The sequence below is a fragment of the Macadamia integrifolia genome, chromosome 13 (assembly GCF_013358625.1).
Source record: "Macadamia integrifolia cultivar HAES 741 chromosome 13, SCU_Mint_v3, whole genome shotgun sequence".
Taxonomy (NCBI): domain Eukaryota; kingdom Viridiplantae; phylum Streptophyta; class Magnoliopsida; order Proteales; family Proteaceae; genus Macadamia; species Macadamia integrifolia.
This window is the reverse complement of record NC_056569.1, coordinates 6,915,542-6,943,203: the sequence shown is the minus strand read 5'-3', so window position 1 is coordinate 6,943,203 and position 27,662 is coordinate 6,915,542. Positions and strand designations below refer to the sequence as shown.

At 36.1% G+C, this 27,662-nt stretch overlaps 2 protein-coding genes across 3 annotated transcripts; one reads left to right on the top strand and one right to left on the bottom strand.

The window, feature by feature from the left end:
- The first annotated feature begins 865 nt into the window (after positions 1–865).
- LOC122058916 (pentatricopeptide repeat-containing protein At4g21300) lies at positions 866–12,456 on the top strand. 2 transcript variants are annotated; one of them, XM_042621628.1, is made up of 3 exons: positions 866–3,710; positions 10,746–10,886; positions 12,377–12,456. In XM_042621628.1, exons 1-3 carry the CDS (start codon positions 1,134–1,136, stop codon positions 12,407–12,409), a joined length of 2,751 nt encoding a protein of 916 aa, XP_042477562.1. In that variant the 5' UTR covers positions 866–1,133; the 3' UTR covers positions 12,410–12,456. The 2 variants fall into 2 exon arrangements, with proteins under 2 accessions (XP_042477562.1, XP_042477561.1); XM_042621627.1 differs by lacking the exon at positions 12,377–12,456 and having other exon boundaries at positions 10,746–11,631.
- Positions 12,457–23,773: 11,317 nt separating this feature from the next.
- On the bottom strand, positions 23,774–25,070 carry LOC122059282 (protein G1-like1). The gene has a single exon (XM_042621991.1). It carries the CDS (start codon positions 24,726–24,728, stop codon positions 24,060–24,062), a length of 669 nt encoding a protein of 222 aa, XP_042477925.1. The 5' UTR covers positions 24,729–25,070; the 3' UTR covers positions 23,774–24,059.
- Between the last annotated feature and the right edge of the window lie 2,592 nt (positions 25,071–27,662).

The window sequence follows — 27,662 nt, the reverse complement described above, 5'->3', positions numbered from 1 at the left end:
GGGGAAAAAAAGTCTGCCAGTCCGGCATATTAACCATAAGATACATTTGGGGAAAAGAATACACCATGGTCCTGTGGCCCCTGGACCAACATGAGGGTCAATGTGTGACACACATGGATATTAATAAGGGGTGGATTTTGTGGGTTTTACAGGGATGAGGCTTTTTTCGCTATCTTTTGTGTCTGGATGTAGGGTTGTGTGATTAGGGACCATTCACGTCCCCTATATATTTTTAAGTATGAGGTCAGGTTGGATCGGACTCAGTGCCTCAACCAAAAGCTCAACCCTAGCACAATAACTCTTTTTTATTTTTTTTTGCCTTATAAAAAAAAAAATTAAGGATGTGCTAAGTAGCGAAGAGAAGAAAAGAAAAAAAATACAAAAAATATATTTTTTTCTTAGTTCAAGAAATTCTCTTTGTACTTGGCATTTTCCGAATCAAGAGGGGATTTTTTTTTAAATTTCAAAATTCAACTTGATAATAGTGAAATTTTCTTTTGTAGTAAAAAAAAAAATTCTTGGCATAAATACAGGAAAACATAAAAAAATACATTTTTTTCCTCCTTTTTTTTCTTCTAGTGATAGCCCAGCATACATGCTTTTTCTATTTTCTTACTATTTTTTTTTTTTTTTTTTTTCTATTTTCTAGAATTTTTTTCCTTCTCTTAAAAACGGAGGGGGAATGGAAAGAAATGGTCAGGGAGTGGCCATATCGTGTAGAAATCCATATACTTTTCCATGCTGCTTTCATGGTACTTTTTTTTTTTTTTTTTTTTTTTGTGGAATGCCACTTTCATAGTACGACTCATTTAAAATTACGGAATGTATCCGATAAGATAACAGTCACTCCTCCTGTGAGATCAGCGCAAAGTTAAACCGGTAACAGCTAGATCCAAGTTAAGACTGGGAACAGCTTACTCTCTTTTTGCCCTGGTTGAAGGGTTCCACGTTCGTAGCTCTTCGAAAGCAGGCAGAGACGAGTTTACGCAAACTCTTTGAAGGAGGAACGGAAAGGATGACAAAAATTCAATCTGTAAGGCGGGTTTCAGTGATTGGCTTGGCAGAGGGAAGGGCTGAGCTTCAGATGTTATAGCCTTCTAAAAATCTTGAACTTGGACGTCCAATGTTTGTGTATGTTCAACATGACCCAGAAACACCTCTTCCCAATTTATAGTTGTTTTTGGCGCCTCTCTGCATCTGGGTTCAAGTCAGTTCACGTAAAGAGCAGAAGTATCTTAACATCGGTTCATAGTTCCATTGATTCTGATGGGTTCTCCCAAGATTTTGATGAGATTTTAGCAGGCAGGTTGGCATCAATTTTGCAAACTTGTTCTAATGCTCCTGCTCTTAGACAAGGGCAGCAAGTGCATGCCCAGATCATTGTGAATGGAATTAGCGATGTGGGTTTGATGGGAACAAGGATTTTGGGTATGTATGTTCTTTGCAGAAGCTTTACAGATGCGAAGAACTTATTTGTTCAGCTCCAGTGGCAGTATACATCAGCTTGGAATTGGATGATTAGGGGATTTACCATGGTGGGTCGGTTCAAAGATGCTTTACTGTTTTACTTCAAGATGTTAAGCTGTGGAATTCCTCCTGATAAATATACTTTTCCATATGTAATTAAGGCCTGTGGTAGTTTAGGTGCAGTAAAATTTGGTCGACTGATTCACGAGACCATTCGTTTAATGGGTTATGAGATGGACGTCTTTGTGGGTAGTTCTTTGATTAAATTATATGCTGAGAATGGTTCTATAGAAGATGCACGGCATTTGTTTGATAGAATGCCTGAGAAGGATTGTGTTTTGTGGAATGTGATGCTTAATGGGTATGTAAAAATTGGGGAATTTGGAAAGGCTCTTGAGGTGTTTAGTAAAATGAGAAGTGAAACAAAACCCAACTCAGTGACATTCGCTTGTGTTTTGTCGATCTGTGCCTCAGAGGCAATGATTGAATATGGTACTCAATTACATGGGCTTGCCACTAGATTTGGATTAGATTTAGATTCACCTCTGGCTAACACATTGGTGGCGATGTATTCGAAATGCCAGTGTTTATCTGATGCTCGTAAATTGTTTGATTTGATGCCTACTACTGATCTGGTAACTTGGAATGGAATGATTTCTGGCTATGTCCAAAATGGGTATATGACTGAAGCTCGGGATCTGTTCTGTGATATGCTATCCTCTGGCATCAAACCCGACTCAATCACTTTTTCAAGTTTTCTTCCATCGGTTTCTGACTTAGCCGGCCTGAAACAAGGTAAGGAGATTCAGGGTTATATCATAAGAAATGGTGTGCGTTTAGATGTATTTCTGAAGAGTGCACTTATAGATATATACTTCAAATGCAGGGATGTAGATATGGCATGGAAAATTTTTGGTCATACAGACAATGTAGATGTTGTTATCTTCACAGCTATGATTTCAGGTTTTGTTCTTAATGGGATGAATGATGATGCTTTAGAGATGTTCCGATGGTTGTTAGGGGCACAAATGCAACCCAATTCAGTGACATTGGCAAGTGTTTTACCAGCTTGTGCTGGTTTGGCTACTTTGAAGTTGGGGATGGAGTTGCATGGTTACATTCTTAGGAATGGTCAGGAGGGAAAATGTTTTGTGGGCAGTGCACTTTCTGACATGTATGCTAAATGTGGGAGGTTGGATATTGCTTATCAGGTTTTTCATTCAATCTCTGGAAAAGATGCTGTTTCATGGAACTCAATGATAACAAGCTGTTCTCAGAATGGCAAACCAGAAGAAGCCATTAGTCTTTTCCGCCAAATGGGCTTGGAAGGAGCCAAGTATGACTGTGTTACAATATCTGCTGCTCTTTCAGCATGTGCTAATTTACCAGCACTCCATTATGGGAAAGAGATACATGGTTTCATGATGAAAGGTTCATTGGGATCTGATCTCTTTTCTGAGAGTGCCCTGATTGACATGTATTCGAAATGCGGGGACTTGATTATTGCCCGCCATGTCTTTGACTCCATGCAAGTGAAGAATGAAGTCTCGTGGAATAGCATAATTGCTGCTTATGGTACTCATGGTCATTTCAAGGATGCACTTGATTTGTTTCATAAAATGTTGGATGAAGGAATTCAGGCAGACCATATCACTTTTCTTGCCATAATGTCTGCTTGCGGCCATGCAGGCCAGGTTGATGCAGGCTTCCGCTACTTCCATGATATGAGTGAGAGGTATGGAATCATGGCTCGGATGGAACATTATGCATGCATGGTTGATATGTTTGGGCGTGCTGGCCGTTTAGAAGAAGCATTTAGCATCATAAACAACATGCCTTTCAATACAGATGCGGGTATTTGGGGAGCGCTGCTTGGAGCTTGTCGGGTCCATGGGAATGTTGAACTAGCTGAAGTGGCTTCAAAACATCTTTTTGAGTTGGACCCACAAAATTCTGGATATTATATATTATTATCGAATGTCCATGCTGATGCTGGTCAATGGGAGAGTGTTCTTAAAGTCCGAAGCTTGATGAAGGAACGGGGGGTGCAAAAGTTACCAGGTTGCAGCTGGATTGAAGTCAACAGTGTGACACATATGTTTGTGGCTGCAGACACAAGTCATCCAAAGGCAACTGAGATTTATCTACTGCTGAAGATGCTCCTCCTAGAGCTGAGAAGGGAGGGTTATGTTTCGCAGCCTTACCTTCTGCAGCACCCACAAAAATTTGGTTCATATGATCAGGTCAGATGCGCCTCCCTTTGAAGTCTGAATGTCTATTTTACTCCATCAGATCGATATTGGAGGCCTTAAGGAGTGATCATTTTCCAAGTATTGTGACTAACTAATAAGATATAACTCATGGGCCATCATCCTGGTCAGAAACTGAGACCCTACTCCATTGATAAATTGTTATATGCCCACAAATCAAGGTTCTTGAATTGATGGTTCATGATGATGGACTGGTGATATCCCAACTGCCCAAGAGCCTCCCCAAGGGGAAGATCTTAATCTTCTATCTGACATCTGTAAATCAATATAGTGTTGTCTCCTTTTTAACAGGATCCGAATATTCATTTCTCTAGAGTCTTAACCATCTGTCTAACATTTGTAATTTGTTGTTGTTTCAATTTTTATGTAACAGAGGAGCAAGTCATGACAAATTCATATGTCAAATAGATTCATGTATTATTTAGCAGCGTAAAAGAATTTTGTTCTTCTTTCTGTAATTACAAATATATTCACTTTTTGATTTTTGTTAGCTCTTTTTGATTTTTCTATTCTTAAGTTGTGGAATATTAAGGTTTTGAAGTGGTGTCCTGTGACTTTTCTGATGACTAGACTGGGCTGGTGCTGACAGTGATAGGTCTACCACAAGGCCGTACATTTACCAGTGATAAAGGCAATGTGGGTGGAGTGGACTATTGCATTGACTGTTTTCTCTAACCAGTGATAGTCCTTCTCCTCTCTTCCTCCATTCTATCGCATTGCTCTCTTTCTTCCCCTTTCTGTTAGTACTGGTTCTCTTGTTTTGATATTGGTAAATTTGATTTTGATTGGGTAATTTTTAATTATATAAATTATTCAGAAATTTCACCTTCTCCTCCAAGTTGGTTGTTTGGGATTTGGACACCTTAGTTTCTGACTGTATTGTGCCTTCTGAAAGAGGTTTTATTTTTAGAGTTTGATTGTGAATGCAAAGATTATGCAAAACAGTAATTTTATTATTCAATTCTTATTTGTTGGGCACTTTTATTCATTGAGTAATGCTCTCCTTTTCTTTCCATTTTCATGGATGACTTCCTCCTTTTTTTTAGCAGCTCTATATGGGTGGCATGCATTGCATACTTCATCTAGTGGTTGGTGAGGTTACTCTTTTTTTCTCGTTTAATTTAGGGAAAAGGGTTCTGCCTGCCATGCCGCTGGAAGGGATTCCTGCTGAAAAACTAGAACCTGAGTTTCCAATTTATTTATTTATTTATTTATTTTTTGGGACATTTGGTGATTTAGTATTATGCTGAAAATTAACCACTGGTTAGGTGATGATGTGGACTACAGATTAACGAATTATGGGACCCACCAGATGCTGCCACATGGCAGTAAAGAGGCATGCAGGTGGAAGGCATTCTATCTGCCTTGTGTGATGTAGGGGATTTCCTAGAAAACTAGGGTCTCTACAAGAGTGACTCAATTAAGGTAAGACAAACTTAAGGGGGTCTTGAGATTATGTTGGGATTTAGATATGCTCAACAAAACAAGATTCAACATGCAACAAATAAAGACAAATCAACATGTAGCCAGGAGCAATATCAATCTAAGTGGAAAAACACATAATAACTTACTAAAGCTTCAAGTGGGGACATGGGGAAGGGAATAAACATCATGCGAATGTTAGGTTCAGCACAAATCAATCTAGGCACCAAATAAGATATGCAAACAATCAACGTCCTCTAGCAGCCAACTAAAATAGAAAATCAGCAAGGGTTTTGGAGATATAACAGTGAAGAAATGTCTTAAAACAGTAGCTAAAATAGGCATAAACGAAGGGGCAATGGTTGGTTTCAATGATAATGGACTACAAACATATAACAGGGGATTAATGGGGGTGGGGAGTTTAGTTTAATTACCTACTTGTCCACTGTCCAAACAGAGAAGAGAAGAAGAAATCAAGGTCTACCGAGATTGAGGATTGCTGTCCATATTGAGTGCTGTAGAAGAAAACCATCCGGAATTGTTGTAGCTCTTGTTTGCTTGAAGGGAGGACAACATTTATTGACAATAGTACAGAAAATAAAGTGCAGCAGCCGGTGGTCGATTGCTTGAAGAAGAGGCAGCAATATCCCTAACAGTAGTGCAGTAAGACAATGGTATTTTGATCGATCCTTGGCTGCTTGAGGGAAGAGCACCTGTCTTCAACAATAATACCAAAAAAAAAAATAAAGAGGCTGCAATGTTAAGACAGCAGAGAAAAAGAGGGAGAGGGGAAGAAACCGAGAAAAAGAAAGGAGGCGAGAAGGAGAGGAACCGAGAGAGGGAAAAGAGAGGGATTAACGAGAGGGAGAGAATCGTGAGAGGGGGTGGGGAGGTTTGCTCATAGGCTGCTTTCAATAATCTTTCATTGATTCCATCGTGGCCTAGGCCATTACATAAATGATAAACTTAGTTACTAAAAATAAAAAAAAAACCAATTGGAAAGTAAATAAAGACTTCCTAAAAACTAACAACTAGTAAAGTAGTTTCCTAATTAATTAAAAGACTAACAAGGAAAAGAATATTCTAAAAATAAACTACTAAACTAACAACTAATGGGGCCCACAAGATTTTTTGAGATCTGGAAAGAGAGAGATTCGATCCAGTGCTGGGAAGGCTGGATCGAGCCTTCTTTTTCTTCTTCTTCTTTCTATTCTTCCATCCACAAAGATGGTTGTTTCTTCTTCTTCTTGCGTTTGTACACCTTGATGTCTCCATCATTGTGGGTGGAACCAAATTCTTGATTTCAGAATTTTACAGTGTCAGTATCTTCGTGCTTCCTTTGCTTAGATTTTGGATGGAGTAATTTTCATGAATTTCTCATCCTTCACTTTTGGTTTTCACTTGCCTTCATCAGTTTTGTCCTCACATCTGAATGTTGATTATATGCATGAGAAATTTGATTGATGCTATAAAGCAGTCATTGCTTGCCTAGAAAGATACACCACCAATGAGATTCTTAGATGGTTTAAGAGGATGCAGACTACCTTGCATGTCAATCTGATAAATTGTATTGCTTTGTTTTTATTATTTGTTTGGAAACTAAGGAAACTGACCCCATCTAGTTGGGATTACACTTAGTTGAGTTGTACATTGTGGAGAGTGAAAATTCTACATTCGCTGATTTGATGCTTCATTTCTGATCCCCCCCCCCCCCAAACATTGGTTTGTGCTGACTTTTGTCTTAGTGAATTCATATGAGCTGGAATATTTCACCTGTGGTGCTTCTATAGAAGTTTCAATTGCCTTGCTTTGTAGGATATGTGATAGCTATTAGGGCATTTTACATTGTTGGATTGTTGCAATTTCTGGAAAATTCAGACTATGTAGACTTGGGAGAACCCCTGCCCCCCTCCCCCCCCACCAACACACACACACGCACAAAATAAATAAATAAATAAATGAACATCAGTTTTTTTTTTTGGATGCTACAGGTTGAAGATATTAAAACTAAGATTAATGTGAAACTTAGTCTGCTTAACTTTTTTGCCAAAGGGTCCACCTAACTAATAAAAGCTGCATTGATAATGTGGGGTTGTTGAGAGGATTCTACTCATGCCTTTTAGGCTTTGAAAGATGGAAGTGAAACACCCATCAAAACTGAATATATGTTTTAGGTTAGTTTGACACTCAATCAAGAGCAGTCAAAATTCAGAAGGCACTAGTAATAACCAATGCAAGACCTGCTTCTGCTTCAACTTCTGAAGGAATAAGAAAAAAAATATTTATTCCTTTAATTTCTTCTCTTTTCTAAAAAAAAATAAAAATAACCTATAAGCAGCTCAAAATAAACAATCTCATAAAATCCTTGAACTCTATCAGTTGCATCATGTTTTTAGTTTATGAAATTAACTGATACAACCATCTAATTGAAATGCTCTACACATACAGAAATGAAGACTTTCTATGTCCTATACATTACCTTTTTAAGTAATATAAAACCGTGACTGAATTTTACTTTACTTACTATTGGTTTGAGAATTCATGACAGGATGGCGCACATTATGGTATATTTGTAAAATATACTGCTCAAAATCTCTATGCGGTCACTGTGACTAATTTCATGGTATTAGATGATTTTTTAAGTAGTTTATGCTTGGCATTGAGAAAGTAGGAATGCTGGAGTAATGGCATTAAGCATGCAATAAATGAGAATGTATTCTTTCCTTGAAATTTTCTTAATTCCAGGACACATTTCTTTTTCAATTTACCATTCATGAAAGGGAAATGATGTTTTATTTCATTCTGAAATTCCCTGCAAGGACTATGAATGGTAAGTTCTTGATTTTTCTTGTTTAACATTAAGATTGTGATATGCTTCAATCATTCAATGGATTGAATATTCAATAAGGATTTTTTGGGGGGTCTTTATTCCGAATTTTAGCTCTGTCCAGTTTTTGGTCCCTTGACTCACCAAAAGGATCTATATATATAGAGGCTGAAACTGAAGTCTTGCTGTAGGATCATTCTTCTAAAAGCCACCCAAAAACCTCCATTGAGCAGTCCTTAAACTTTTCCAGGGAACTAAACCCGTTTGAAAAACATAAAACCTCATGTCTCAATATACCCCAGATGTAAATCATCAATCCTACAAACCTGAAATCCCCTTAAAAGTGATCTTTGATATGCCTCAAAAAATTCTTCTATTTGTTTTATTCCACATGACCATAAAAACCACTGATGGAAACCATGACGACATCCCCAACCCCAAAACATGACCATATGTAAGCTTCTTCTCTGGTGATATTAACTGGAGTTGTCCCTTTATTATTTAGAATTTTCTGGAACAGATTAACAAATTCAAAATGTTCTTATTGTGGTACCTAGATTTTTGCATCCTTTGTTGTACTTGTATTGGCCTTAATGGATTGGTGTCAGATATGGCTTAGGTGCACCCTAAATACATGAATCTGCCATATAATGTGAACATTAGAAACTGATATAGGTATAAGAAAAGAGGTCAAGCATCATTTGATTGCCCGATGAAGGAGGTTATCAGGAATCATTTCCAATGGTGATTCTTTCTAGTGTTAAGAGTCCATTTTCCTAAATGTGCATTTGGATTTGCATTGATTTGGTGGAGTAGTTGTAACTTTTTTTTTTCGATCCTTTACAGTAACACACTTTTATTTCTAAATAAGGGTAAAATTCTGTCTTTTCACATGACAACTCAAAAAAAGTGAAAAACAATGACAACTATATATAGTGATAATGTAAAAATCCCTTTTGAGCCTTGACTTAAAGAACTAATAGGAATTAGACAATAAGCAATCAAAAGAAGGCTACAACTTTTTAGTTTACCACTTTGGTGTGTGTGTGTATAGGTTAGCTCAAGGCCTTACCCATATATCCATAATTCATCTTATATGATCTAAGAAAAACTGTTAAGTTTCAGCCCATAGCTGTAGCCCATTCCTTAATCCCCCAGCCCAAAAGGTTAAAAAGTGGCCAAAATGAAAAACCTTTTCAATTCTTCTGCAATCTTGGTCTTTGAGTTCATCTCCATTCATTACCCCGGCACTTATAACTGAATTCTGGGGTTGGGTAGTCAGAAATTCAAAAAAGATGACCTTCCAAAGGGCAAGGGAGCTCAAGGAATGAAGAAGGGATGTAGAGTATTTACCAACCCTATAGGAGAAGGCAAGACTTTGCCATACCCCACACGGTAAGGGTAAAGACCCCACCTAGAAAGGAATCCCTTAGGCGGTACGGGAAGGTCATTACTCAACCCTACACTTCTCATTGCCATCCATACTTGGTATATGATGCCATACATAAAGTTCAATAGGAATTGTGTTAGTTTTCACTTTAGGTTTACTGAGGCACTTAATTGAGTGTTTCATGTGCTGCATGAAAGATTTAAGAAATGGTTCGGTTGAGCATCCATCATATCCTCTCTTTCATGTTCACGAGGCCATGTTGAGCTACCTAGTTCTGGTTGATGGAAACTGTAGAAACACGTTCTTGACTTTCTTGCATGTGAGTCCAGAATAATGATAAGGAAGCAACACTTATGTATTGGTACCCCAGTACTGATTAGAGGGAAAATAAACTAAAGACATAAAGGAGGTCTATACCTAAGAATGGCAAAGTCAAAAAGAAAAAGTAAAATTCAAAGAAAGAAACATATGGGGGAAGACAGTAAAAGGTGGCCTTGAGGGCCATAACTGTTCCTTAACTTCATGATAAATGTTAGTAACCAAACCTGCTCCTTTTTATGCATATTTGGTTCTTAGTTCCTTCTTATTCAAACAGTGAAAATAAACCAACAAAATGGAGGAGGGAACATTAAAACCAAAACATTTGATTAGTGATTATGTATTCGGGATAGAAACAGGTTGTCCAAGCCCGAGACCTTTTTTAGGACCGGCCTACCCTCCCCTGGTTACTGTATGAGTAGTAAGTGCATTCCATGCTTGTCAGATCAGGTAAATCGATACATAATAGAATCAGGTTCAGGATGGCCACTGTTTCCATCTCTAATTCTGATACATAGGAAATCTGATATGGTCATAGAAAGGAATACATAAAACACACACTTAATATTGTTTGTGCTTTATTTCTTCTTCATTTTCTTTCTCCCCTTTGATTTGTCAAGCAGTTCCTCTAAACAAACATTTCTTGGGGGTATCTATTTACAAGCACCATTGGGCTCTTCTTGTCTGCCAATCTTAGTTATTGCTCTATGTTTGTTAACAAGTCCTTATCTACCTCACAGTAGGTTTCAGCTCAAAGGCACTACATAGTATGGCAGAACCAATAAATTGATTCTGGTCAAGATTTGGATGGCTAGGAAAAGGTTAAATACACAATGTGTCATATGATTGAATTTTGTTTGGAAAATTTTTCCCTTATCTATCCAACAGTTAGAATTGCTACACCATCCCTTCTGATTAGTCTGCGTTTGGTAAGCGTTCTTCGGATGAAAATTGTCGGTCAATAATGCATTCTGAGATGATAAAAACAGTAAAAAATTTCATCTCATAATGCATACCAAACTCATCTTTAGTTTGTTTTAAAATATTACAGGTGGACAGGAGATGGTGGGGCTCACCTGCACACCAAATTTCAGTGCCGGTTGAGCTGCAATGCTGGAGTTATGGCCTGCCAGTTGTGATATGCCTGGTGCACTTACTGCTTTCCAATCATTATGTGAAATTAGAGGCCATGGTATTAGAACTAACTTTCTTTATTTGTTTTACAGTTCATATTGATGTTGATGCTCTAAGTTTCATCTTTATTATTCATCACTAATCTTAAACAGGATTTTATTGTCCCCTTCATTGAGAGCAAAGCATAAAAGAAGCAAAGAAAACTCAATAAATGCATTAAGAAATAATATGCTTGATTTGGTTGCCTAAGTGACAGCTTATGTTTACTTATCTTTACAGCTAATGTACTCATATTAGAAGTGAAATAAGCCTAACCCCACCAACCTCTATTACTCAAGAACCTGGCCCCATTTTTCATTGATCCATCCTTCCCATTGTAAAGCATAAATTACATAGCACTTTACACTTTACTTCTATCAAATCAGATACTAAAATGGTGGATTTTCCTTTCTTGAAAGTAACCCTTACATCTCTTCATGGTTCTAACTTCTTATTTTTACATGATTAATCATATTCTTTGGGGTTGACAATTTTTTCAAGGAACCTATGTAGGCTACTCTTGTAGGGTGGTAAAGCTGTCCAGTTGGATTGAAACTATACTAATGCTGTGACATTGAAGTGTAAAAATTCTTTTCTTGACTAGCTTTCATGGCCAGAATTGAAGGACATGTTATTGGGTTGTGAAAACTTATCCTTATCCCCTTAAATTCAACTTATGCTGATGTTATTGTCCATCATGTGTGGAAACTGGAAAGGCCTCTTTAACCAACCCTAGCCATGACTTTATTGACAAGATTATTCGAATCATGTATGTAACCATCATTTCACATCAAATGATGCTTTCCATGTCATATTATAATTTTACTTTCATAAACAGCAGTAGTGTCTTCATTTTCTCACAGGCTTGATTGATCTAGATATTAAAGAATGCCTTGTGTGCTTTTATATGCCACATTGGATCTTAGCTGGTGCTGAAATTTTGTGAATAAGTTGATCATTTCACCCTTGACTCATAAGTTTTGAATGGCTGATGATTAAAAAATGGTCAATCCACATAGTCATCTTATCTATTCAACTGTTTGAATTGCCATATAAGGCTTCTATTGATTTGATAGAAATAAAGGGAAAAAAGGATTAAGTTTTCTTTCACCCATGGTGAGTCTTTTCATTATTGGTGATTTGACTTTGTGATTGGACTCTAGTGTCATTATTAATTATCGTCCCTCATTACGCGAGATCGTCGAAAATACCTTTTTGTAGTCCTATTAGAGAGTCAGATCTCATGGTTGAAGAGATTCTCTCTTCACCATGGGTGAAGTGAAACTGGGTCAAGAAAAGAAAATCTACTAAATGATCATGCCTAAAGTAGCCAAGGCCTATCAATGATTTGGTTTGGCTATATTTTACCCTAGAGAGATACATCTATTTTATATGTATTGAATTGTATATGTATTTTGGTATTAAAATTAGGGTTTCACATCTGATATTCAGTAACATTTTTATGTATTTGGATGTCGGCTAAATCATTGGAAATCTGGATGGAAGCAGGGGAAGAAAAGAAAAGGTTGGAATAAGGAATAAAATAATGAAGATTGATTGAGAAAGTTAGCAATATCAGTAATGATGGATGTTGGGGTTTTATTGAGTAGAAGATGGGCCCCAGAAAAGCACAAGCATTTCTCCACCACTACTTTTTTAGAGGAGATGAAATAAGTGAAGGGAAAAAAATGAAGGCAACCCAAGGCCTTAATTTTTCCTTGAAAGCATATGGGAATGTCAAAAGATGTCTCCTAAATTAATGGCAGCCCTAATCATATATCACATCTTATGATAATGAAATTCTCATCTTAAACATTCTAACAGCAGGTAAAAACCATTCTAAAGAGGAGATTCCACAAATATTACAAAATAAATAATCAATTATAAAGGACAAAAGTTTCCCATTATGCCAGTGTATTATTGATCTTTTACATGGATTTGTTTTTTCATTTTTTCTTGTCTTATCATTATGTGGGTCCCATATGAATGATAATGTTCTCCATGTTACCATTGGTGTGATGCATGAGATTCTATCATGTTGGCGTTGTGAGGAACCCTCCCCTAAAATAAAATTAGAGCAATTTCTTAGATCTATGAAATATAAAATTAATTATGAAATAAGGAGGTTTAAAGACAAATAGATGTAAAAACAAGAGAGTCGAATCTACTTGTTTTATAATTAATTTTCTTATCACATAGATTTATGTAATTTTTTTTACTAGAAATGGGCTCGCAATGAATTCCATGAGCCCACATGTCTTCTACTATCTATGATGCATAGGGAAGGTTAGTATAGTTTTCAAGACCTGACTCAGTACCAAAAGTGTTCAAACCCTGGCCTGGCTTTCAAACAAGGAGGTAGAAAAGGGGGAGAAGTGATGATTTATTGCCTAAAATATTCTTAGGCACCATTTGATAAATTTTCTAAAAACATGTTTCTGCGTTTTTCTATTCCTAAAAATCTAGAAACAGGATAAGAAGCATTTGATAATCTTGTTTTGTTTCACCCGTTTTTAGAAATATAAATAGGAATTTATGAAAATTTATGTTACAAGAAACAGTTGTGACGTCGTTGCTAGAAACAAGTGAAGGCAACAAATTGTGGATTTGTGTTTGATAAAAAAAAACCTAAAAGTGAGAAGCGTGACTCTTCTCAAGCTAAAAAATAATGGAATTTTTTAAGCTAAAAAATAATGGAATTTTTAAACTAAAAAATGATGAGCATGTTATCAAACAACAATATGTGCATAAATCGATCTGAAAAATAGGTTTATCAAACACCCAAAAATTCGTTTCTGTTCTTGAAAACATGAAAATTCGTTTATGATGTTTTTGGACATAGAAACGAAAGAAATATTGTCAAACGGGCCTTAGTTTTCTCAAAATGAGCAAAATACTGGTTTTCTTAGTATTGGCTGGTTTTTTTCCAACTTTGACTTGAGGCATTCTTACTAGAAATCAGATTGCTTGTCAGAATCCGGTTCAGACTTTAAAGTGGTCTAACTAGAATGTTGCGATCTCTTGGGGAACGGCTAGGTAACATGATCTCAAAACATAACCCAGCACCAAATTATCCGAACCCGGTTTGAACCAGTTTCTTCCTCAAGACAGGGAAGGGAAAGAAAGTTAGTATTTTAACTTATCGATGCATGACTGGTTTTCTTGTAGACCGGCTGGTTATCTTTTAGTGTTGGCTCAATTTTACCAAATTCCTTTTCATCCGGGTTTGCTTGAAATCAGCTTGCAAGTTATAAGATTCTGGTGCAATCCTGTCTGATAAATGGCCCGGTTTGTTAACTATTCTTTATACATACTCATGGTTTTCTACCTTTTAATGTATATTTTTTTTGAATTATTATTAATTCGTTGAAGCAAGCCAGGGTTCAAATAAGAGGAATCAGCCATGGTATCAACCTCAGCGGCTCAGCCAATTTTGATTCAATTAGAATTTTTTGGAATCGACCTGAACCCTAGAAATCCTTTTTGAATCAATAATTCCGATCAGCAGACCAGGCATTGAGCCACAAAGGACCTGGTTCCTGTTTGATTCTGGTTTTTTTCTTAGCGTAAACTGGATTTCCCGGTTTGACCGCATATTTAATTGGTCCGGTTTTTAAGACTAGCCGACATCAACAAATGGGTCCCAGGTATTAGTACGAAGTTATCCATCTGATCAGAGCTGTCAATCTCTCATCTCATCACTCTAGAACACGTGTCCTTGATCTAGATCGACACGTGTATATCGATTACAGGGACAATACAGTAAATTCATAGTGACGTGCGTTTGCCGACTTGCTTTTCTTTCCTTCCCGGATAGGGAAGACGTTGATTAGATTGAGATTGAAGTGAGAGGTGAGAAGTGACAACTGGTGGGACATTCTGATAAAACCTATCAAATATAATAATAATATCCAAAATGCCATGGTGACGTCATCACTATCATGTCAGCAATGTTCGTACGTTTTACATTCACCTCAACCAGTCCCACGTTTTGTCTTTTCACCGCTCTCTTACTCAAATTAAGTATTCTATAATGCGTTACCTATGATATTAACCTTAGCCCCGGGTATAATTGGGAAAATTTCGGGTCGACCCGGACAAACCTTGGTTCTATGTAAGACCCCTACCCGGCTACCCTCACAAAACCAAGAAAGTCCAAGGCTCTATGTTTGGACGGTTGGTGAAAATAAAGTGAGACAGATTAACTTATCCTTACTGAGTTACTGTCATCATGATTATTGTGTATATTAATTAAGAAAATTGATTATATCATATTTGTATTTAAAGTCCAATCCATTTTGCTTTACCAACTTTTAGCCACATGGATGGATGATTAAGCAAGTTAACACTTGGATATATTTAAGACCCGCCTAGTAAGCCATTTGGTGGATTTGATGGCCTAATATAACTATAGAAGAAAGAAAAGTTGATTAAAGTCATATTTTTGTCAATTAATAAAATAATAATATTATGAGAAAAAGAATGTAAAAGGCAACGCGGCTTTTACGTCTAAACAAAAACGTAGAGTGAAATAATCGTACCACTCCTCATGAAATATGAAAATCCCATCTCTGTTGATGTTTCTATATATGTACGTTTTCATTGGGAATGTGATTGATTAAGCCTGATGCTAATCTGTATCACTTTGGATCAAACATACATTCTTGATTTTACGTTTAAAGTCAAAATTTTAACTATTTTACCCCTTGTCCATACCAGTCCACTGATACCATATATCGCCCAAGAATTAAGATCGGTCAAGGCTGATATCAATCTTATCCGATTGATTCTAGATGATGCAATTCGATCTGATTCCTCAAACCATGGTAACCCTAATCCTCTCTAGTTGCACTGCCCAACTTACACCCAATGGTTGAGAGCACCAGTGCACTTACCCCAAGTCCCCAACACACGGGCATACACCTCAAAGGGCTCCTAGACGTCAGATGTGTGTTGGGCACTTATGGGACTTTAGAGGATTTCGATCCTTTCCCCTAACATACTCTTATTTGCTTGACATGGGAGATTCCATTCCACGAGATCAATAATCCTCTACCCTAAGCCATAAGTCATGGAGGAGAAAGTGCAAGAGGACATATGATGTTACTTGTGAAAATAACTGATTAGGAGTTGCGCCTTTAAGTAGGTTACATAGGAAGTGTATGGTACATGGGTGGTGTGCAAAAATGAGTAGTTATGTAACTTTGTAAGGATATAGTAATGAAAAAGGAAAATAATAATAAAAAATGAATAAGAATTAAAATTCTTAAATTATCTCAAAGAGTGAGATAGACTTTCTTATTCAAGCTAAACGTCCAATTTCGTCACTAAAACCAAACATTTTCCTTATTTTATCTCTTATATTTTATATTTTACCATTATTTTCTTTTCCCCTGTGTCCACTTAATGTATGATGATATTGATAGTATTTAAAATGAAGTTATTAAATTAATTTTAGGAATCAATATTATCCATCTCAATATTAATTGTGGCCTATATTTTTTTTTTTGGAAATTGTGACCTATATGGATACTTGATCAATACAGTTTCATTGATTCAGCTTGAATCCTAGTTTTTTTTTTTTTTTAAATGATTTTTTGACATAATACTAATTTGATATAGACATAAGGGTGCGTAATGATCATCATGCCCCTCTTAAAGATACACATCCATATGTATAAACACAAGGATCATTTTTTTTTTAAACTAACGATGGGTATCCAGGCCTTCGGTCTGACTAGTCTCACAAGTCTATACTGACCCCACGACTATATAGATCAAGTCATATTGTGGTTGAATGAGAATCATTCAACTTTCATTGAAAACAGTAAAAATCACTAAATACCTTGTGTAAGTGATCCAAGATATGTCTAATGGAGAAATTAAAGACCACTTTCAAATAAAAAACCCTTTTCCCAAACTATTACATTGTTATGGTCTGAAAACATCCTTTCAATTGTAAAATTAAATCAATTTAAATTTGGGTTCCTGAATCACCCAAAAAACATGTATTCTTTCCTTCTTGCAATAGCGTTTTTGAATGGGAAGAATATTTGGATTTTGTTTGATGTCATTGTAATCTTACAAAACCGTGTCTGAGGGACAGGGGACAAAGGTGTTCTAACAACACGTGGGCATCCACGCTTAAAGCCCATAGTTTACGGTGTTGGAGCACTCAAAGGACGGCCCCTCATGAGGCCTCATCCATCGCCTGATCCCCATGGCCACACTCTCAAACTATGTCAAATCAATAAAGGCTTTTAATAAGAACCCAAAAGACAAAAGAGAAAAGAAAAAGCACAACAATTTCAAAGATTATAGACCACTAATTTAGTAATATTCTGTTTTCAATTTACTCTCTTATAATAGTGGGTGATGGGACTAGAACATGGTGGTTGATGATAGTTGATGATGCGTCATGTCATCTTTCTTTATTGTTGTTTTGGTTTTTTAAGGCATTTAAATGATAACACATATGGACCATAGTGTAGGGAGTACATCTTTTAATTTGTCTTTACTATATACATACATACTATTTAAATAATATTTGATTAATTCCTTTATTTTATCTAAAAATTTATCATTATTTTACACATTTTGAATACACATATGAAATGTCATAGAGAAAAAGAGGAATCCTTTCACTGATAGTTATCATTGTGCTTAGATGAATGCTAAAAATCAATCAATATATTGGGAGAGTAATAATAATGATAACTTTATGAGTGTTTCTTTTAATTTTTTTTTATATAAATATAAAATTAGGTAAACTTTAATCTCTTTCCTTGAATTAAGGCGAAATATCAACTGGATCCACAATTTTTACGAAAATATCATTACCCTCCAATACAAAAACAAAGATGCTATCTAATACAATGGGATCGAAGAAGCTCACTATGCCTATCAAATCCGCGATCGTCTCCAGAAGGATTATCTCGTCCCACTCTGCAAAGCCCTGGAGTTGCTAGAGGTTTATATGTCTGCAAATTTGTGGAATTCCCTCCTATAAAATCGTGTTGCCTCTGTCACCATGAAAAACTATAAGAAGCATGTCCGGAAACATGACAAGGAGCGGTTCCAGAAATACCTCAATAGTGTGGAGAGCAAAAAAGCCAAAAATTGCTACCAGAGCATTACTGCCGCACGAGATCATAGCATCCTTAAACGACGATGGTGGCGGCCAATTTGCAGAGCTTCAGTGGCATAGAATGGTGGACGATCTGTCAAAAAAGAATGGGGAAAAAGAATGGGGTTTTCATTAAGGGCTGATCTCTGTGCAATGGTGGCCAAGTTGCAGAGCTTCAGCGACAGAGAGAGGGCTGAATCATTGAGGAGAGAATGTGGTTTTCATTAAGGGTTTCTTGGGAATTTCACAATTAGGGGTAGTTTGGGCATTATGAAAAAATATAACCTGAATTAACAATGATTACTAACCGGTGGGGTTGTTAGATAGCATCTTTTTCTTGTAGGGGAGGGTAATAATATTTTCGCAAAGGTGGTGGGTTCAGTTGATATTCTGCATTAGTTCAGGGGAGGGGAGTGAAGTTTACCCTATAAAATTTATACATTAAATGTAAAAAAATGATGAATTTTCTAAGGTTAATTAATGTTATGAGAACTCAAGATCAAGTTTTTTAGAAATATCACCTAGGCTAGTTTCAGTAGTCAAGAATAGAAAAGAAAATAATATAAAAGACATAATAAGACAAAAATCATAACTAAATAATGAATTTTTAATGTCTATCTCTTTCTCTCTCTTCTTCTTCTTCTTTTTTTTTTTTTTTTTTTTTTTTTTTTTTTTTAATTTTTTACTTTTCTTCTATTTTCTTGGCTTCCAAACATAGCCCAATGAATATGAAGAAAAAAGAGCTGCCACGGTGGTAGTGTTACTAGTGTACACATTTTTATGCACGTCCTCTTACATCCCACCCATGACTCCACACTCTTTCTCATTAAAACCTCATACTAGACATTCAATTTTTCACATCCTCATGAGTGAAAAATTACACAATAATTAATTTAAACTTTAGAGTTCACAAATTACAACATTGCATACATAAGAGATTGGGTGGGTTCACATTACATAGACCCACACATATATCAAATCTGAATCTAAGATCATAAAAGTTATAAAGATATTGCTAATTTCTAATATTAATTATATAATGTAAAAATGTAAAAATTATAAAAATATTGCTAATTTCTAATAGTTACTACATAATAATGTATCTTCTTTAAGTTTGTATTTACTGTGCACATATATAAAAATATTGCCTAAATGATACATCTATACTGGTATTTATAATTGGAGAAAGTTTTTCCACCATCCTAGGGTTCACAAACCCCTATAGTATTTTAGTATGTTCACAAAGTAGCTTCCCGATGCAATCACCCACCTATCCCACGCCCGTGATTAATGGATTCCCATTCATTGTGGGTCTAGGAAAACTCGGTCCTTCAGAATTGGACTTATGTATTTGATTGTTCCTATCCTATTCCAAAATTTATTTATGCCAAGGGTAAGAAAGGGTTTTCAGAATAATTTGAAAATGCCTTGTTATTAATAATATCATTATCAAGAGCTATCATTAAATTACACATTTTCGAATACACATATGAAATGATAGAATTTATCTTCATTGAAAGAATATGTGTGTGTGTGTGTGTGTGTGTGTGTGTGTTTTATGCTAAGGGCAAACAAGGTAAGATAATAAATTATTGAGGGTTTTGAATTTTGGTAAGTAAATCTCATATATAAAGGATCAAGTTTCCCTCAAGCCATGGTGAAGGAGGAATTCATTACACATTCTTCATTGTACTTGAATGGGTGCCAAAGAAAGTGAAGGATATTTTGGATCTTCAATATATAGGGGAGTTATAATGTTGGTAGATTCATAGGTGTTTCCTTCACCATGGGTAGAGGAAAGTTTTCTCCATACATACATATAAAATTTGTCTATAAAAGTATAAAAAGAAGAATTCTCTAAGGTGATCTTTATCTCTAAGTTGAGATCAAGTTTTTGAGAATGACCATTTAAGTGAATGTAATAATCATTCTGAACTTTAGAATTCACAGGTTGCCATATAACATGCAATTGGCAAGACAACAAGACATTGGGTGAGTTCATATGACAAAGAACCACACCATCTATGCTAATTGCTAATATTAATTACATAAAGATGAATTTATATCTTTTATTAAGAAGTTTATTACTCTAAAGTTTCACCTGATACATACTCATTTATAATATAATATATCTTCCATGAGGGAGGGATTAAGGAGAGGTATTTTTACAATATAATATTTATCTCTTTTTTCTTTTCCTTTAAAACTTGGGAATATTTTGAAATTTAGCAGTGACATTTAAACAAATAAACTTAGGATCCAAAAGGAGGTGGAGTGAGATTTTTCTCTTGGCACAATAATAAAAAATGTATACCAACGTGATACCTAATTACTAAGATGATACATTGTTTATCAATATAATAGTAACAAAATAATAATAGTAATAATAATGAGAAAAATTTGCTGGCCAATGGTGCAAGTAAAGGATTTTGTGAGCGGCAACACAATATACCAAGTAATTGGAATCATTACTTCCACCCCCGTTTTAAAATGTTCAAAATGCTCTCAAACTAGCGGCCTTGAGTCTAAAATGCCCTCCAAAAGTAAGCTACTCACCGTGGTTTTGACAACTAGTAACCCCTTGCCCAAATAATAATGATGATGATGATGATGGATAATGTGATCCCTCCTTAAACTTCACCTCTCCTTTAATCTAGGGTTGGAACATGATCCGCCTTAAAATAGGATTTCAAGATCAATTGAAATCATCATTTGAAGAGTCTCACATGATTAGTATAATCCAAGGAGAAGACAAAAGATAAAGCAAAGTTCTTGAAAAGAAAATATACCATACTATTGTTCTTTAGGGGAAGGTTGATCAAATTCAACCAAAAATTTAAAGCTAAGATAGTTTTATTGATGCTTTGCTTCTTTCGTGGAACACTGAATCTTATGCAAATACAAATTGCAAGAGTTTTTGGATTTGCATTATGCTGGAGCTAAAAGGCTTTCTTTTTGGTGCCACAATGACTGTAAGAGTGCTAATGTGTAAACTGTAAAGAACTAAAGAGCCACATATGATAGGCATCACTTTTATTGTAAGGATGGAACAGCCATTGAAATTAAAGGATCTCACTATCAGTTCTTTTTTCTTTTTTATTTTCTTGTGCACTCACCATCTCAGCCCAGCCTACCATTTGAGGGGTCTAAACTAATTAGGGTTATTAGATAAAATAAAATCCAAGGAGAATGAGAAAGCAAGTGAAAATCCAAGAAAAAGAAAGAAGACATCTAGTCCAGCATGAGTAACTATGAATGTAGTGTTTGTCACATTCTTACTATATATATATATATATATATTAAATAATGTATTTTGGTTACTGTTCTTGATATAATGTCTGCCATTCATTTTTATGTGTGTGTGTGTGTGTGTGTGGGTGGGGGGGGGGTGGGGATTGGGGTTAATAACACTACTACTGAGTATTGACTTGCATCTCAATACTAAGTGGAGCCCTCCTCCTTCTCCCCTTTCTTATAAGATCAAGAAATATATATTGTCTTAAAACAAATACTTGATAATTAGTAGTAAGATCTGTTTTGTTTTTTTGTTTTTGTTTTTGTTTTTGTTTTTGTTTTTGTTTTCAAATACAGAAAAATATTAATATTTAATGCACAGGAAAAAAAATGCTTCACCACTACAAGAAGATAAGCTATCGTCGTAAGGTCCATAAAATTTTACAAATGGTAAAAAAAAAAAATAGAAATTCTAATCATTGGATAGATAATGAACGAACTAGATTGGTGGTTACTTGTCAAGTTTAAAACTCAAAATCAACAATATACCCTCATGTATTAGCATACATTCCCATATATGTCTTCAAATTCTTATGGCACTGCAATCACTATTGTGCAATTTCTCATCATTTTGTATTTTCAAAATTACTTTTTGTCACTTTAATACTCCAATTTTTTCTTTTTTTTTGGTAACAAAATACTCCATTAGGTTAAAACTTGGCATATGATGAGGTGATCTATACACACACACACACACACACACAAATATATCTCATGTTTTAATATAACTCAACCATACTTCTATCTACTTGATCCAAGGTGATCAACTAATTGAACAATATTTCTTACTGGTCTAGACTCTAGAGGATCCAAATACTACGTTATTTAGTTCTTAGTCTACACTTCCTAACCTTATTTTTAATTAAATTCCCTAAAAACAGTTGATTTAATTTACCAAGCTTCCTAAATCCAACCATTAATCTGATTTGTTGGAAGAAATCTTCAAAATAAAATTCTAACAAAAGGGAATTCCACATTTGAAATCTTTTGATTCTTTTGCAAACAATTTTACAAGGCTCAAGTAATGTGATATGGAATTGAAAGCAAAGAGCCTTGGGAGATAACCAAACTCTTTAGAACAATAAATTAATAGAAGGGAAGGAAACCACATCACACTACATATCAAAGTAGCAAGCAAAGAGGGGAGTAGATTAGACATAAGCAGATCTGAATACAACTCTGGGTATCAAGTGCTAAACAATAATTAATATCACCTAATTGTCCTCTAAATTTGATTTGCTTCTTGTAACTTGTTTGTATCACTTGATATGCGTATTGGCCACCCTTGTTGTCCATCTAATTTGGTTCATAGTTCTTGCATTTAGAAAGATATAAATTAAGCTGGTTTGTTTGTGCAATTTAGAAGTACTATTATCACGTAGAGATTTGTAGATCCATGCATGAGAACCTATAAAACTGTACACTCAATATATTCCCATCTTTATGTATCTATTTATATATAATTAGTTAGGTTTTAAACTTTTGATTAGTATATTAATACAACGTGCCCTTCATACAAGGTTTTTAATTACCTATAAAGGAAATCAAACTTCACTAATAATCACTCCCAAGTAGGTTTCTGTAAACAATTAAATATGGCCCAGAGCCTATAGATGACAAAGATGTAATCTAATCTAATCTAACATCACCTAATCAAAAATAATTTAAGCATAATCTATGAGATTGTGATGTAAAGCACCAAGTTGATCATTATTACTGCCTCATTGGTCAAGGTGAAGCAGACAAGAATGGGATTCTTCTTGTGCAGGATAGGGTTTCTTTTGTTGGTCTAGAAACCGAGCCCACAATAAGACAGGTCGTCAGCTACCTCGTCTGCATCTTTGTAAAGCAAATATAATAACACAACCACCCTATACCAAAAGTCTCAATCTAATCTCATATCTTATAATCCCACACCAGCACACCGTATGATTTCTTGCAGTTTTTTCATTATCAAAGTATTATATTAATGAATATATTTATAATTTTGAGATGGGCCAAAGCACAATATTAAAAACCATTTTTGATAGCTTCCAAATACACTACAATCAAAATAGAAAATAAATTTTTGACTAAATTAAGAGAGAGAGAGAGAGAGAGAGAGAGAGAGAGAGAGAGAGCATAGTTCAGGGTTCCCATGGAAATGAACTGGTCTACCAGAGTTCCAACAGATACACATGGGCAATCACAAACACTCCCACAGACTGTTATGGCTAAGCAGAGATACAAAGAAGCAGACAGAGAGAGAGAGAGAGAGAGAGAGAGAGAGAGAACTAACCCATAAACCAAAACTTCCACACACAGAGAGAATAACCCATTAACCAAAACTTCCAAATTCTCATAATCAAAAGGACCGAATGTGAATTTTTAATGTTGAGATTAATTAATCCAATGTGTTCGTGTGGTTTAGGGTTGTGTGCTTGTTTGTGTTTTTATAGGAATGAATATGAGAGAGAGAGAGAGAGAGAGAGAGAGAGAGAGAGATGTAAAACAAGAAGGGAATACTGAATTACAACTAGTAATAGAAAGATGAGCAAGTACCCAAATTTGCAAAGGCACTGAAAGTACCCATACTTGACAAGACATGGGGTTTGCCAGTACCCCATAACCCTTATAAATAACCAACTACTGATAAGACATTAACATTAATTCTAATAAAAGCCACAAAGTCTAATCATTAATTCTTACAAATATACTTCTGAGTTCTTCTGGTTTAAGTCTACTTCGATCAATAGGTAAGATTCAAAGAAGATAAGGAAAATAGAAATACTACTAATTAAGAACAGCTAAGGAGGTTGACATGATCACACCCTCATCACTGTCATGGTGGCTGCTATTGCTATTGCTATTGTTATTGCTGCTTCCATCAACGCCCAATGAGTTAGCTTCTTGTTGCCCTTGCAGTGATGGCCTCTTGCGCTTTTTCTTCTCATAGGCAATCCCTCTTGCCTTAGCTTGTGTATCCCTCACCTCCCTTAGGTACAACCTCACGGCGCGTGCGCCAAAAGGGTTGGCCTCTGGTTGGCCACCGTGCTCTTCAAAGGCAGCACGGAGGCGGCCAATAAGGGCATCAAGGCTACCCCATGCCTGTTTCAGTGGACAAGGGCAAGGTGCAGGTGGGTGTGGGTGACCAAAGAAAGGGCAAGAGGGAGAGTGCACCTTAGTCTTCCCGAACTGGTCCAGGTACCGGAGGAATTCCAGCACATGTGCTCCACTGCACCGAGAGAGTGCAAGTGGGGGACGGTGGTTCTTCAGATACTGCCCGAAGGTGTTCCAGTCTCGACGTTTCTGTGATTCATATCTGCTTGGTGTTGCCATTGATAAATCTTGTTGGGTGTTGGTGGGTTGGGTGTGGTTGTGGCTGTGGCTGTGATGGGTTGAGGAATTGCTTGAAGCTCCGGTTGTGGCAGCTGCAGCTGCGGCTGCAACGGCTGCTGACATCTTCTCTTTGATTATGAATTTTCAGAAAATGGGTTTTCTTCCTTTGACAGATTAGAAGTGTTACATGGGTTTGTTCTAAAAAGCAGTATTACAAGTAGGGTATTTCTGAAAGATGAAGCAATGGGATTGTGGGTTGTTTTGACCTTGAAATGCCTACTTAAAGTCCATGAAGTGTTGCTAGTGGTTAAAAGAAAGGAAAAGAGGTTTCAGAACCTTAGATAAGAATACTACTATAAGCCTTGGGTGAGAATCAGTAGATGAAGAGGTCTCTTTTGATCTGCAAATGAGGAAAGGCACTGTGAGAGAGAGAGAGATGAGATGGAATTAGCGAGAGGATGAGGGTATGTGTATGTATATAAGTATGGAAGGAAGGGAAGAGAAGAGAAAAGAGAGAGATGGGGAAGAAGGGATAGGACAGAGGGAGTGGGCCCAAAACATTGGACCAAGTGACCAACCCACCTCCTGGAAGTCACGACAGTGAATCTCACCTCCTATACGTCTTTTCCTTTCAAGATTTTCACCTGCTCTCTCCCCCTTTCTCTAAATGGTCTCTTCTCTCGGGCCCCAGTTTTAAAAAACCTAGGCTGTGGTGCAGAGAGGTAACTAGAAACTAAGATCTATTGCCACTGATGTAGGCTTCTGTGTTACTACTGTTGGATCCTTTTGTCTTCTTAATCTACGCAAGATTCTACATGGCTCTCTCTTTGTCTTGTTTGTATTGGCTTTGTGTGTGTGAGATCATATCCCTTTGATCCTCTCTCTCTCTCTCTCTCTCTCTAGCCTGTGTTTGATTTGTGTGTGTGTGAGAGCGAGATCAGATCCCAAGTATGCTATCAGTTCTTAAGATTTTTCTCACATAGTCAAGCTTTGGATCCTTCTTGGTACTTTATTAAGGTCCTCTTCACCGTTGGGGCAGGGTTAGCTGGGGATCTCTAATATCTACTTACCCAAGGTAGAGAATTAACCACCTTACACCAAGAATTTAGGTATTAGTATTGGATATCGATTCGAATAGGAAGAATCAATCTCAACTTGGGTTTTTTTTCAAAATTCAGATTTTTTTTTAACCCTTGATCTGTATCAATTCAAGATCGATCAAGAATTGATATCAACCTCTATTGATATTGATACGAATCAGTCAGCAACTAATATGATATCGATTCCTCAAATCATGCTTTAAACAAATATTTCTTATGTGACAGGTTAAAATGCGGCTGAAATTTTGTGGAAAGATTGACCCTTAAGGTTCTTTGCTCAAACTTAAATCCAAATGGAACTGACCATGGGACAAAGTAGGACAAAAAACAAAACACAAAAATACATTCCAATATACGGACACAGCTGAAAAATATAATGATGCATTGAACCATACAACAGAAGTGATATGATTTTTTTTTTTGGTGGAAAAGAGAAGTTATATGATTAAATGCTTCAAAATTCGTTATACTGCTGGAATTAATGTCATAACAAACCTCCTCTAAAAAGTTCCTTCAGAGATTTATTATTAGGGCACCTATTTCTAGAGAAAAACATTTTTGGATTTTACTGTTTCTATTTAAGGAGAATTCCTTTAAAGCTGGCTTCACCTAACTATGGTAAAAGGAAGGAGAAAAATTAATTGAATGCAATCCATTCTATTTGTACAAAATTATTTGACAATGGTAGGAAAGACTAAGGGGATAGCTTTGCCTTTATTTTGGCAGCAAGTTGGGCAATGATCTTTCTTGTCAAGATGTCAAATCTAGTGATCTTTCCTTTCTTTTCATTTTTGTCCATAGGTTGGGATTTCATCCATGACATGGACTCTCTGAAATATTCCTGCCAGATTTATCACTACATTTCTTTAGGGAAATTGGTATGTGGGTCACCAAAATCTCAGATGCAACAATATTGGGCTTCCCTTGGATTTATGGAAGATCCCTTCATTTATAATCCCTTTAAGGTGATTGAACATTGTTTCAACTCAGTTGTTTAGCTCATTAAATGTTTTGTTTCTTATTTGAGATATATGCATGTGTGGACCCTTAATTTTACTTCATATAATTCCAATAATCCAAAATCTGTATTCCATTTGGTGCTTGAAAGGTGGGAGGGTGATTACATATCCCTGGGAAAGGGATGCTACTTTGTCCTTGCAAAGAGGGTCCTGTCTATCTCTAGAGTTTGGATCAGCTCCCCAGGATGATGAGAAGGCTTTGCATATGGTTTTATGATAATACATGTCTTTTTATAACATGTTTAGAGAGGTATTTGTGGAAGAAAAAATGACATGAAGAGTCGTTACACTCCACATAGGGGGAGTTGATCCAAACTCTTCTCTCTATTTTTTTTTTTTTTTTGGTAGATTAGAAAGCAAGAGTATTTACTGAAGACCAAATATAATCAACATAAATAGACAAAAGATTGCAGTGTCCTAACGGTTTTAGAGTATGAAAGCGTTCCAATGAAAGGCATTACTCAATTTCAATCTTCCTCTTATGTATTCATTAGAGCTGAAGGTAAGGAAAGATATCAAAACTGTATTACACATTTAGAGCTTCAAAATTCAGTGAATAATTGGTATTAGTGTTGGATAAGCTTCACAATAACATTAGGGAGAGGGTTCCCCATGGCACCAAGGTAGGGAAGAATTGACATGCCACGCCAATGGTAGTATAGAGAACATTATCATCCATATAAGTCCCACATGATCATAGCGAAAGAAAGAAATAATAAAGTAACCCATGTAAGAGGGAAATAGTACCCTGACGTCGTGGGATGCACTTTTAAGGCAGTGGGGCAGCTAGCAAATGGAGGTCTAGCGAAGTGTTCGACCCTCCTATCTCCCACCCTCTCTAAGTAATAATAGTAGTAGGTAGTAATAGTAGTGTATCAAAATGTGGGTCTACTAGGCCCTTGTTGCCCCTTGTGGGTCTTGCACAAAAAAGGGGGGCC

What these genes read in the sequence shown, in the direction of transcription:
- LOC122058916 (XM_042621627.1), top strand. Translation starts at nt 1,134, where the DNA reads ATGTTCAACATGACCCAGAAACACCTCTTCCCAATTTATAGTTGTTTT. An exon ending in AATTTGGTTCATATGATCAG is followed by an intron (nt 3,711 to 10,745) that starts GTCAGATGCGCC and finishes AAAATATTACAG; the next exon opens with GTGGACAGGAGATGGTGGGG.
- LOC122059282 (XM_042621991.1), bottom strand. Translation starts at nt 24,728, where the DNA reads ATGTCAGCAGCCGTTGCAGCCGCAGCTGCAGCTGCCACAACCGGAGCT.